The sequence below is a fragment of the Pipistrellus kuhlii genome, unplaced genomic scaffold (assembly GCF_014108245.1).
Source record: "Pipistrellus kuhlii isolate mPipKuh1 unplaced genomic scaffold, mPipKuh1.p scaffold_m20_p_1, whole genome shotgun sequence".
In the NCBI taxonomy this organism is placed as follows: Eukaryota; Metazoa; Chordata; class Mammalia; order Chiroptera; family Vespertilionidae; genus Pipistrellus; species Pipistrellus kuhlii.
In genome coordinates this window covers 23,926,196-23,938,950 of record NW_023425404.1, presented here as the reverse complement: position 1 = coordinate 23,938,950, position 12,755 = coordinate 23,926,196, and the positions used below count along the sequence as shown (strand labels likewise).

At 35.2% G+C, this 12,755-nt stretch overlaps 1 protein-coding gene across 10 annotated transcripts in view; it reads left to right on the top strand.

Moving 5' to 3' along the window:
* The window catches only part of ARID4A (AT-rich interaction domain 4A), a 66,157-nt gene that overhangs the window by 14,331 nt on the left and 39,071 nt on the right, over positions 1 to 12,755 (top strand). For 8 of the 10 annotated variants that reach the window (XR_004987436.2, XM_036435287.2, XM_045580165.1 and 5 more), the window contains exons 6-11: positions 93 to 172; positions 257 to 351; positions 2,115 to 2,251; positions 6,821 to 6,896; positions 7,771 to 7,847; positions 8,732 to 8,898. Coding sequence is in view for 9 of the 10 variants with exons in the window: in XM_036435287.2 (XP_036291180.1) it covers positions 93 to 172; positions 257 to 351; positions 2,115 to 2,251; positions 6,821 to 6,896; positions 7,771 to 7,847; positions 8,732 to 8,898 (632 nt within the window). In the remaining variant the exon portion in view is untranslated. Of the gene's footprint in view, positions 1 to 92; positions 173 to 256; positions 352 to 2,114; positions 2,252 to 6,816; positions 6,897 to 7,770; positions 7,848 to 8,731; positions 8,899 to 12,755 lie in introns of all 10 variants that reach the window. The other 2 variants (XM_045580178.1, XM_045580155.1) reach the window with 1 other exon arrangement.

Sequence of the window (12,755 nt, the reverse complement as noted above, 5' to 3'; positions counted from 1 at the left end):
TGTATTTAACCTGAGATAAATAGCAACGATAGCATTCTGTGCAGTTATATTTTATTTGTGAGCATAAATTTTCTCTCTTTTGCTTATTATAGTGTTTGATGATGGTGATGAGAGGACATTGAGACGCACCTCACTTTGCTTAAAAGGAGAGAGACATTTTGCTGAGAGTGAGGTAAGGTGACATGGACTTTTGCAGTTGAACAAAGTATACTCATGTAGAGAAAAATGTGACTTAATTTGTTTGTTTCTTATCCAGACACTTGATCAGCTTCCATTAACAAATCCAGAGCATTTTGGAACTCCAGTAATTGCAAAGAAGACGAACAGAGGAAGGAGGTCCTCTCTTCCTATGTGAGTGTTAACATATACAGTAACATTATAGTAATTATAACATTAAATGACTTTTCTAGGATGGGTAAATTTGTTTGGGTAACCTTTTCATAGCATCTGTATTATGTTAGATATCTATCCTGTGCCAACTTTGTTCTTAATTCTTCCCATTACTTTGTCAGTAATTATCACACTCCTTTTTCAAAGAGGTTATTTTTGTTTTGAATTACATTGCCAAATTCCATAATTGATACAATAATTTTCTTAATTTTAGTGAGACTATGTAATTGTTTGACCTTTTTATTTCAAAAACATTTCAAACTTAAACATTTTAATTTATCTTTCCTTCCTGCTCCCACTCAGGCATACCACACTATTGTCTGTGTCCATGGGCTATGCCTATATGCATACTAGTGGCCCGGCACACGAAATTCACGCACGGGAGGGGGTGTCCCTCAGCTCAGCCTGCACCCTCTCCAATCTGGAACCTCTCTGGGGGTTGTCTAGAGGGATCAGGCCTAAACTGGTGGATGAACAGTCCTCTCACAATCCAGGACCACTGGCTCCTAACTGCTTACCTGCCTGCCTGCCTGATCGCCCCTAACCACTCTGCATGCCAACCTGTTTGCCCCCAATACTTGCCAGCCTTCTCACCCTCAACTGTCCCCCCTGCTTCCCAGCCTGCTCGCCCCCAACTGCCCTCCCCTCTTGGCCTGATTGTCTCTAACTGCCTCTGCCTTGGCCCTGGTACCATGGCTTTGTTTGGAAGGACATCTGGAAGGTCTCCCAGTCTATTATAATTAGCATTTACCTTTTTATTAGTATAGATAAGCTCTTTGGTTAATCTCCTCTAGCTTTCCCCACCCCTCTCAAACTTAAAATTTTAAAGAATATTACAATAAACCTTAATATATTCATAATCTAGTTTCACTAATTGTTAACATTTTTGCCACATCTGCATTGTCATTTTCTCTTTTTATAGATACATATTATAATGTTTTAATTAATAACTTTAATTGGTTGAACTATTTAAGAGGAAGTTGCAAGTGTCATGACCTTTTACCTCTTAAATACTTTACCTAGGACAGAACAAGGATATTTTCTTATATAACCAAAGTATGATTATCAGGATCAGAAATTTAACAGTATAGAATGCTATCTTTGCCTTTATAGCATTCCGTAATTCCAGGATGCAATCTAAGATCATGCATTGCATTTAATTTATATGGTTCTCAAGTCTCTTTTAATCTGGAAAAGTTCCTCATCCCCCTCCCCCCCTTTTTTTGTGTCTTTTCATGACATTTGATACTTTTGAAAAGTACAAGCTAGTCTACTAGTTCTTTGCTATGGGTTTATGTTATTGTTTAGTTATCTAGATAGGTCATCTAAATTACCCCTCAGATCTGTTTTCATAATCTGTCAGAAAATTATAGAGTTCTATTATCTGGCATACATAAAAAAATAGAAGGGACTCTTTTTAAAAATGTGTTTGGCACAGTAAGTTCTTCATGGTGACATAATTAGGCTTTTCTGTCCCAGTGGGTGGCTGGCAGGAGAGCTTAAGTTTGTGTCCTCATTGATCTGGTGAAGTGGACTCAGAGTTACGGTGGACATCTCAGGACAACTACTGTGGGGCTTGGAAGTGTCTAGCTCTTCAATTCAAATAAGAATAAAAAGGGGTAATACAGATTAGAAATTGAGCTGTACGTATTAAATTCACACCTCTCTGACTATATTCAAAGTGGTTTATCTTAAGATTATGATAAAATTATTTCGACTTTTAGTAATGAAGATGAAAAGGAGGAAGAAACTACTGAAGATGAAGATGAAGATAAGAGACGTCTCAATGATGAATTATTAGGAAAAGTTGTAAGTGTGATATCTACTTCTGAGAAGACCGAATGGTATCCTGCTTTGGTAAGTAAGGTTTCTTTCCAAAATTAATCAGCCATTTAACATACTTGTTTTACATGGGGTTTTTTTAAAGCATTTAAGATATTTTTAAAGTATTACACAAATTTAATTTGGACTTCATTGCAAAATTGAGCAATCATGCTCAGATCCCACATACTTCGCTGTCTCTTTTTATTTCCTCTCTTTAATTTTAATTCTTTGTAACCAATCATTAATTGCAGTGGTACTTTTTTTTCTGCCAATGGCCATTTGGATATTTATCACATCATTCGTGGGCCATGCAAAATTATCAACTTAAAAATTAGCCTGGTATATTTGGTCAAACATGTAATTAACTCATTTCTAATGCCTTGGCAGGACCAAACCAAGTGATTTCAAGGGTCTTTTGTGGGCCAAACATTCCCCACCTCTGATTTATTGGAATCTGTCAATTCTTCCTTGAAAACAATGTTAGTGGAGTTTCTTTTTACCCTGTTCCCATTGCCACTTTATACCTGACCTATGGTAAGCTACCTCCTAAGTTCCTTTAACTTGATTATTGAATTTTTAAAATTAATTTTCTAGAAGTAACTTTTTCAGAGATTTAATTATGATAGTCTCATTCTTTAAAAAAACACACGAAACTTTCTTTAAAAAAATTTTTTTTTATTGATTTCAGAGAGGAAGAGAGAGAGATTGTAACATCATGAGAGAATCATTGATCGGTTGCCTCCTAGATGCCCCTGACCAGGGTTCGAGCCCACTTGTGCCTTTGACTGGAATCGATTGTGTGACCCTTCAGTCCACAGGACGACACTCTATCCACTGAGCCAAACTAGCCAGGGCAAAACACACAAAACTTTCACTGGCTGTGCCTGATGGATCAATTCTGCTTTCTTAAATGTTTAAGGCCATCCCTACCTCTTGATTTGTTCCCATTCCCAGTGTAAGCTCTCTACTCAGGTTCTTTCTCAATTTCTCCCTTCCTAAATCACTTCAATCCTCCTAGTCTTCTTAAGTCATTAGTATTTACTGAGGATCTGCAGTGAGGTCAGGTTTGTTCTAAGTTCCTTAGAAGAATGAGAAGTATGAGATTTGCAAAACATTGCCCTCAAGCATCTTACTAAACACATAGTAATGGAAAATTATATAGTAATTTAAAAAAAATTTTGGGCAGACACAGGTCAGGGAGTTACTGGAGAAAAGAAAGTACACTTAGACTTTGGAAATTCATGTCTTAGTAGATAGGATAGTAGAGAAAACTAATATTTGCTTATTCAGGGAAGAAGTGAAAAGAATGGATGGGCAGGAGATTTATTTCATGAGAGGAATCAACAGTATTTGGAAATACCTGTCTCTTCTTTCTCCTCTTCCTATTTCTCTATTCTTAAATAAGTCTTAAGGTCGAACTCAAGTCCTACCTTTTCTGTAATCTCCCCTAAACACTAACATAAATACGCCCTTTTTCTCTGAATTTTGATATTACTTATATTTAATTATTTTGGCACAAAAATGTGTCCCAAATTAAATTAGAATCCTTTAAAAAGCTGAGGCCATTTTTTTTTAAGGGTTTTTTGTGCATATAAATGCATTACTCAATCCCATATAAATGCATTACTCAATCCTGTATAAGGATTTACCATATAGGGGAAAAGTCTGAAAATCCTTTGAATCATTCATTGTGCAGGCAGATAAGTAAATAGGGTTAGATCCGGAATATTCAGGTCATAATTTGCCAAGAGACTTAGAAAAGTAACTATTCAATAGATTTATCCTTTTTCTGGTGATGTACAAAATAAAAGATGAGGAAGATACCAATCTACATTTGGTGATTTTATAGTCTTAATGCAGAAAATGATTTAAGTAACTATACTGATAGTATATGTTTAATATTATAACTTCTTGTCTTGAGAGGTTATATTTATTTAAAGGAAATCCAGAAAGCCATCATAAAGAAGGTACTTTTGAGCTGGGCCTTGAAGGATTTAGAGTTAGTAAGCAGAGCTTCGTTAAAGGATTTAAAGGATACAAGATAATTAAAAGCAGAAAAGCAAGAGGTTTGTTCATGGAACTGTTTAATCTGGGAATTCATTTTGGCTAAATGTTATATGTGAGTAGGGGAATAACAGGAAATAGATTGAGAACATACCCTGGCTGGGTAGCTCAGTTTACTGTAATGTCATCCTGTACACCAAAAGGTTGTGGGTTCAATTCCCAATCAGAGCCCATACCTAGGTTTTGGGTTTGATCCCCAATCAAGGCATGTATGGGAGGCAACCCATTGATGTTTCTCCCTCTCTCTCCCCCTTCTTCTTTCTCAAAATCAATGAAAGCATATCCTTGAGTGAAGATTAAGTTAAAATTAAAAAGATTGGGAAGATAATTTGGATATAGACCAGAAGAGTCTTTAAAAGTTCATCTAAGAAATTTGGACATAATTCTGCACAGTATTTTGCAGAAGAGTGACAGTATTTGAGCTGTGTTTGTAGGAATATTAACAAGGAAGTGGTATGTTGGATGGATTACTGTTAGAAAGACTGGAGGTGGCAGGAACCAATTTGGAGGCCATTAGAATGATTCACAAATGAAGTAATTAAGCTTTGGGCTATGCCTACTCATCCTTCAAGACTCACTTGAATCCTTTGCTGTTACACCTTTTCCATCTCCAGGTTTGGTTGATTCTTCTTCCTAGATGCTTTCGTATTATCCTGAGCCTAGTGGTATCACTGTACTTACCCTCCATTGTGTTCTTTTGTGTATCTTGACCCTTTATTACATAGTTAGCTCTTTGAAGGTAGACACAAATATATTACTATTTTTAAATATTCACCTCTCCTATCTTTTAAAAAAATGTTTTTATTGATCTTTTCTCAGAGAGAGAGGAACAGAGAAACATCAGTTGGTTTTCTCCCATAGTGGAGATCAAACCAGCAACTTTTTGGTGCATGGGATGCTGCTCAGCCAACTGAGCCACACCGGCCAGGGCACAAATATGTTATTACTGTAATAATTACCAGCACCTAACAAACATTTACTTTCTTTTGATATTAAGACAGTTTATTTGACTGCCAAGAATTTTTAATTATCTGGTTATATGTTATTTAATATAATAGCCAATGTGGCTATTAAAGTTTAAATGTAACAATTAAAATGAAATAGAATTAAAAATTTAATCTTTAAGTTGCACTAGTCACATTTTAAGTGATCAGCCCCATGTGGCTCATCGCTACTTATTGGTCAGATATGGAAGATTTTAAAAAAATTTATTTTCTTTCTTATTGATTAAGGTATTACATATGTGTCCTTATACCCCTTTGTTCCCCCAATTCTCCTCCCCCCCACAGATATAGATTTTCATCATTGAATAAGTTTTGTGGATAGTGCTAGATTATAGGAGAGGGGCTAGCTAGGGGTAATAATGAGCAGGTACATGTCAGTAATTTATTGGTAGAGATTAATATTTTAAAAAATGTGAAATGCTATAAAGTACACAGAGACTAGTTATTTACATTTGTTATTTTTTAAGAAATTAAAAAGTTCTTTACTTAGATTTTCTCAGATTTGAGTTAATTACTAAAAGTTGTACATGCCCCAGTAAGAAAGGGAATTTAGATAGGTGCTTATTTCAAAATAGATCCTGATTCAAGTATATTTTTAAAAATTAACTTGCCATGTTTTTATCATATATCATACGTAGTTTATTAATAATTCAATAATTGAGTTATTTAGCTTAGAGTAAGTCCAACACTTTTAAATATTTTGGTGGTCACATTATAATTTATATTTCATTAATCATTTTATAATTAATTAGAGATGTGGTTATATTGAAAGTAAATTAATTAGAAGGTGGCCAGCGGGGTCAGGACTGGGCAAGATGGTCCAAACACATCCTAGAGCCAACCTCCTGCAGTCCCTCCATGGCTGGCAGCACCTAGGGCAGCACGGGGCTCGAAGGGTGTCTGCGGAGTGAGCGGAGTCCCTCTGGCAGGTGGGATCCCTTTGCCTGGCATGCAGGGATTGGGCCAAAACCAGCAGTCTGGAATCCCTTGAGGGATCTAGGAGTGCTAGAGGGCACTCTGCAAAGTTGCTATCACTTGGCAGTTCCTGTGTTGAGTGTCTGCCCTCTGGTGGTCAGTGCACGTCATAGCTACTGGTCCATCTTTTAGGCTTTTATATATATAGGTGACTGGATAAAATAAAATATCTAGAAAACTAATATGTTAAAGAAAAACTATAAGGTTATCTTCTTCTTCTTTTATAAGTAAGTAATAATGGAAGGTATTGATAATGAAGCTCTTTCTTATAAAATACTAGAGGTCTGATGGCAGCATTGGCTTCCCTCTAGCACCCAGGACCAGGGCTTCCCTTCGACTGTCAGCAGGCACCCGAGACCTGAGAATCCCTCTGGCCACCGGCAGGCATCCAGGACTCGGGCTTCCCTGTAGCCCCAGCTTTGTCTGGAAGGTTGTCCAGAAGGACATCCAGTTTAATTAGCATATTATGCTTTTATTATTATAGATAATCCACTTGAGAATATATTCTGTTTTTGAGCAAGGATAATAGGAATCAATGTGTTCTTATTTTTTATTTTAGGTAGTATCTCCCAGTTGTAACGATGACATCACAGTGAGAAAAGACCAGTGTTTAGTTCGATCATTTATCGATTCTAAATTGTGAGTAATGAATCACTTCATACATTGGGAGAAAAAAAATGGAATCACAGTGATAGAAAAGTTTTTAAAAGTTTTTAAAAGTTTAATCACTTCATGAAATGAATTTTTACTTATGTTTTGACTTTATAATATAGGTTATTTTTTACTTAAAAACTATAAAACCTGAATATGTGAGAATAATAGTAATAGTATTTTAAATAAATCATGATATTTTCTCTTTAATTGTAAAAATTCCATAATTTCTATGTACTATTACATGTTATGAACTATGAAATAGTCTTTAAGTAAAATTTATTTACCAGAATAATTATCTTGGCTTTTTTCTGATTAAAAGTCAGATTTTTAGAAACTTTTCTTAACTTCAGCTCTGCTTTGTATCCATAAAAAGATGTAAAATTAAAAAAAAATATGAGTTATAATCTGAAAAATTTAGTGCCATAATATATCTCACAGTGATAAACATAATTTAATACTACCTTCTATTACATTTCTGTTTACTAACCCAAATAGTAAGTTTAAGAAATAATGAAAATCAAAATAGACATTTTTGTCTTCATAAGGAAAACATCATGCTGATAGAGAGTACCTTATGCTGTGTGTAGGAGAGTTGCATAGCTTGAAATATTACAAATGTGAGGCTCTCATTAATATACTTTGAGTATGTGACTCATCAGAATTAAGACACCAGCTTTGCATATGTTACCTCTTACTCTTTATTAAGGATTAAGATATATATGATCCTTTTAAAACATTTTTTGTGCAAAGTAATTACGATTTTAAGGTTTATATTTTTTCTATATATTAACAAGGACTATTTAAATGATGATTTTTATTTAATAATGACTCCTTCCCTTTTCTTCTTTTCTATAATTAGTTATTCTATAGCAAGAAAGGATATCAAGGAAGTGGACATTCTCAATTTGCCTGAATCTGAGCTCTCTGCTAAACCAGGTAAGATAAGGATGAATCAGTGCATTATTTCATGATGTGGCTGTAAGTGGCTAAACAGACTAAAGCAAGACAGACTAATTCTCTGGTGCCTTTTTAACTGTTTAGAGTTAATATCCAGTCTTTTTTTTTTTAAAACCACCATTTTTTTTTATAAGGTTAATTTCTTTTTTTAAGATATATTTTTATTGATTTTTACAGAGAGGAAGAGTGAGGGATAGAGAGTTAGAAACATCAATGAGAGAGAATCATCGATTAACTGCCTCTTGCACACTCCCTACCGGGGATGTGCCCGCAACCAAGGTACATGCCCCTGACCGGAATCAAACCAGGGACCTTTCAGTCCCACAGGCCAACGCACTATCCACTGAGCCAAACCGGTTTCGGCTCCACTCTTATTTGGTGGCTATTTTTTGAATGTCTAGACATTTATAATTTTTAGATGAGGATTACTTTTCATCTTTTACCATTAAGATTTCTTAACAGTACTTTCTAGAGTAATAAACATTAATATGACATTGTAAGTTATAAAAGGTATTCGAGTGTATTGTATTATTTTGTGTGTGTGTGTGTGTGTGTGTGTGTATTGTTTTCAGAGAGGGAGAGAGAGAGAGATAGAAACATCAGTGATGAGAGAATCATTGATTGGCTGCACACCCCCTATTGGGGATCGAGCCTGCTACCCAGGCATGTGCCTTTGACTAGAATCGAACCTGGGGCCCTTCAGTCCGCAGGCCGATTCTCTATCCACTGAGCCAAACCAGGTAGGGCTGTATTGTGTTGTTTTATAAGTTGAATTTGAACCCAGATCTTTTGACTGAATATTAGCCTTTCAGTCATGTTATGCTGATTCTATAACAATTGCTAAAGTGTGTTTTAAATCTTAGGGCTACAGAAAGCAACCATCTTCTTAAAAACTAGAGTTGTTCCTGATAATTGGAAAATGGATATAAGTGAAATCCTTGAGTCATCTAGCAGTGATGATGAAGATGGCCCCCGTGAAGAAAATGAGGAAGAGAAGGAAAAGGAGGCCAAAAAGGAAGAAGAAGAAGTGGTAAGTGAAATTTTGTATTTGTAACACATAAAAACATTTTAATATAGAGGCCTAGTGCATGAGATTTGTTCATGGGGGGAAAGGGGTCCTTCAGCCCGGCCTGTGCCCTCTCGCAGCCTGGGGCTCTCGCATCCCGGGACCCTTTACTCCTTATCACCCGCCTGCAGTGGAGGCAAGAAAGGCTTCTGCCACCCCTGCTGTGCTGGACAGCCATGAGCCAGGCTTCTGGCTGAGTGGCACTCCCCCTGTGGGAGCTCCTGCATTGAGTATCTGCCTCCTGGTGGTCGTTGTGCATAGATTTGTGAATTGGGCTTTTATTATATAGGATACTCTAAAGCAGAGGTTCTCAACCTTCCTAATGCCGCGACCCTATGGGTTTAGGCTCTACAGCAGCAGGGTTGCCTATGACCATGGGAAAACACAGATATTTACATTATGGTTCATAACAGTAGCGAAATTACAGTTATGAAGTAGCAATGAAAATAATTTTGTGGTTGGGGGTCACCACAACATGAGGAACTGTATTAAAGGGTCACAGCATTAGGAAGGTTGAGAACCACTGCTCTAAAGTAAAAGTTATACTTTTGTATTTTTCCCCTCTGTTTAGAGTAGGGTTGGGGAACCTTTTTTCTGTCAAAGGCCATTTGGGTAGTTACAATATCATTTGCAGGCCATACAAGATTATCAACTTAAAGATTAGCCTGCTTATTTGGTGAGACATTTAATTAACTCACCCCTAATGCCTTAGCAGGGCCTAAGAGATTTCAACAGCCTTATTATGGCCTGCGGGCCCAACATTCTGGTTTAGAGTCTCTATTACTTGTTTCTGTCTTCTGGTTCATCTTGATTTAGGGGAGAGGGTTTGTTTGTTTTTTGGCTTCTAGCTTAGTGAGCAAATCAAGACTAATTTTTACCCAGTAAGAGATTACAAAAAAGAACTCTTCAGGTAAATCAAGGGCAGATTTTATTTTTACTTTACTACCTTTCCCAAACAACCAAGAAGTAAAGAAATGTGTGTAGGAGTTACGTGTGTTAACTCATTTAAATGTTTCTATGTGGAGTAACTGGTGTTATCCTATTTTAAAGCAGAGAAAAGTGATGGTCGTAAAGTTAAATAACTTTTCAAGGTGACCCAGGTTAAATGTGGAGAACTAGGATTCGAACCTAAGTCTGGTCTGTCTTAACTTCGAAAACATGACCTCTTTCAGCAATTTAACGGTATCTCTAGGGTAATGGGCATAAAAAAATTCTATCCAAACTGAAAGAAAATTTCTTTTGGCAGTTTGACCGGTCATAGAAAAGATTAATATTATATTTTTGAAGTGCTGATGGCTTTTTTTGTAATTTAATATGTCATTTAGAGTATATAATTGTAGGAAATCATTCATGGAATTCCACATAATTATTTACATGACACTATTTATTCAGAAGTGTTTTATCAAGTGGGATAAATTGTCTAGTGTATTTTTGGTTATTATGAGGTAAAGAGTTTGGGGATAGACAAAGAGAATGAGTTTACTGAAAAGGAAGACCTTCTTTGAGCATGAAAAATATTTGTTTGAAAAATGTGGAATGCTTATTTCTGTTTTATATTTACAAATATGAATTTATGAAATAAAATTAGTACACTTGTATGTGATGAAGAGCATACAACATTTCTCTCCTTTCACTTCTCTGCAGTATTTGGTTTTTTGCACTCTGAAATCAGAATGGCGGTTCATACTTAGAGGCTGCCTACATAGTTGCCATAGTAACATGCTGTTGGTTTTAAGTGAGCATGCTCGGAAAGACAGGAAGGTTTAGCAGAGGCTTGGCAGGTTGCCAATGGAGGTTTGCCAGATGCTTTGAAATGGGCTGTCTTTCTTTTCCTTTCATGTAATGTCTGATTTTTATGTGGAAGAGAATGTAAGTAGTGCTGTATAACCCTGCGGATGCTATGCCCTAAGAGGGAAAGCAAATATTTGCAAGTCAGACTGAAAAATGTTCAGACACTGTACTGATTAAGTAGAAGGGGAATCTAACCATATTGCATTTGAAAGAAAATGCAGCATATAGGTAAGATTTTTTTTTTATATTTAGTTACCATTTTTATTGCCAAAAACGAGGTTAAATAGGAATTGGTGATGTGGCTGATATGGTAGGACTCGTAACCGAGCGTAATTGTTTTTTGTAAAAGAGACAGTAGGAGTCTATTTTTAGAATATCAGAGGATGAAGGCTATTTTTCTGAAACATAAAATAGATTTTGAAATGAAAATGAAGAGGTAGTTTGGCAGAATTAAGAATTTAAAGTCTAAATATTAAATGTGATTTTTGTATTTTATCTGTATTTATAGATTATATGTTTTCAGGATAAATAGGCCACATTTTCAGGGTGTGAACTGTTGCAGTCAGGTTTTGATATTTTTTCTACAATAAATTATTAAGTTAGTGTCTTGTATTGCCAATTATTGAAAAAAGATTAGCCTATTTTTGCTAGTACTTTTAATTGGTATTCCTTTCAGAATGCATTTTCCCTATTCCCCACCCCCCAAAATACCCTGAAATTTTAAACAAAGAGGGGAAAAAGAGCTCTGTTGTAAGATTGGAGAGGATAGCTTTAAAATAGTAAGTAGTGCTCTTATTACAGCTATTAATTTCATAAAATTCATAATGTTTTATTTAAGCTCTGAGTAAATATTAGTAAAAAAGAATGAAGAGCAGAGGCTCTGTCACCTATTGTTTGCAGGTAATAAGTAAAGAAATTAAAAAGGTAAGGACTTTTGTAAGGCTAGCATCTTCTTATAATGTATTATTTAAGTTATGAACCTGCTAAAATTAAGTGAACCAAGATGCTTTTCATGTACTAAAGAAAGCAAAATGTAGGCACTGATTTATATGATTATCATTTAAAATTATTTTTCAAATGGTCATTTTCATAACATACTTTATTGAATTCATTGATAGAAAGTAATTCCTCTTTTTCTCTGGCTATATAGGCAGATTTTCTTGAGTGAGATTTTGATTGCTTTAGAAAAAAAATCAGCTGCAGTTTTGCTCTTGGATTTAAGATTTAGTTGCTGAATCATTCTAACTGGTCTGAACAGTAATTTTAAAAATTGGTATATTGATAAACTGAAAAGCAGTGAATCTATATGTAGCAAAGGGGAAAAAATGGGTATGCTATAAAATGAATTAAAATCTGATAAGCTAGGGCCTACCTGGCTTAGTCATTACAGGCCTTTACTACATAAGTAAGGCTAAGCTGTTGTATTACATTACAGATCATATTTTTCCCCGAAATGCAATTATGGTATGCTTTTTATGAACATTTAATGTTGCTTTCCAATGATCAAAAAGATCTTCTATGACATTCTGTAAACCACTACAATAATACTTCAGCCTCTCATTTGGTGTTTGTAAATTTTATGCAGTAGAATCATACAAGTGTTAGATACTTCTGCAGTGTTCATGGGCAGTGGACATTGTTTTTATATTTCATGCTTTGAGTGTCCTAATACAGCCTTGATAAGGAAACTTGAGATTCCATGACTTTACCATTACTTAAAATTATTTGAATTCCTAAGCATTGGTAGTTTAGGATTCTAGTACGAGAAATATATTTTATACTATCCTGGATGGAAAAAGACTTGAGTGTTTGACAGGAAGTAGATGATACCTATCTTGATGGCTTTAAATTTTAACTCACTGGTAAGTAGAGAATATTTTTGAGGATATTACTTAAATGTCTTTTGCTTAAGAAAGTTTTATATTAAAAATATATTACTGGATTTCCTTTTGAGCTTTGAAATTACTTGGATCTCCATGTAAACATAAAATAATGATGTCAGTTATTTATTTACTCCTGACATATTCACT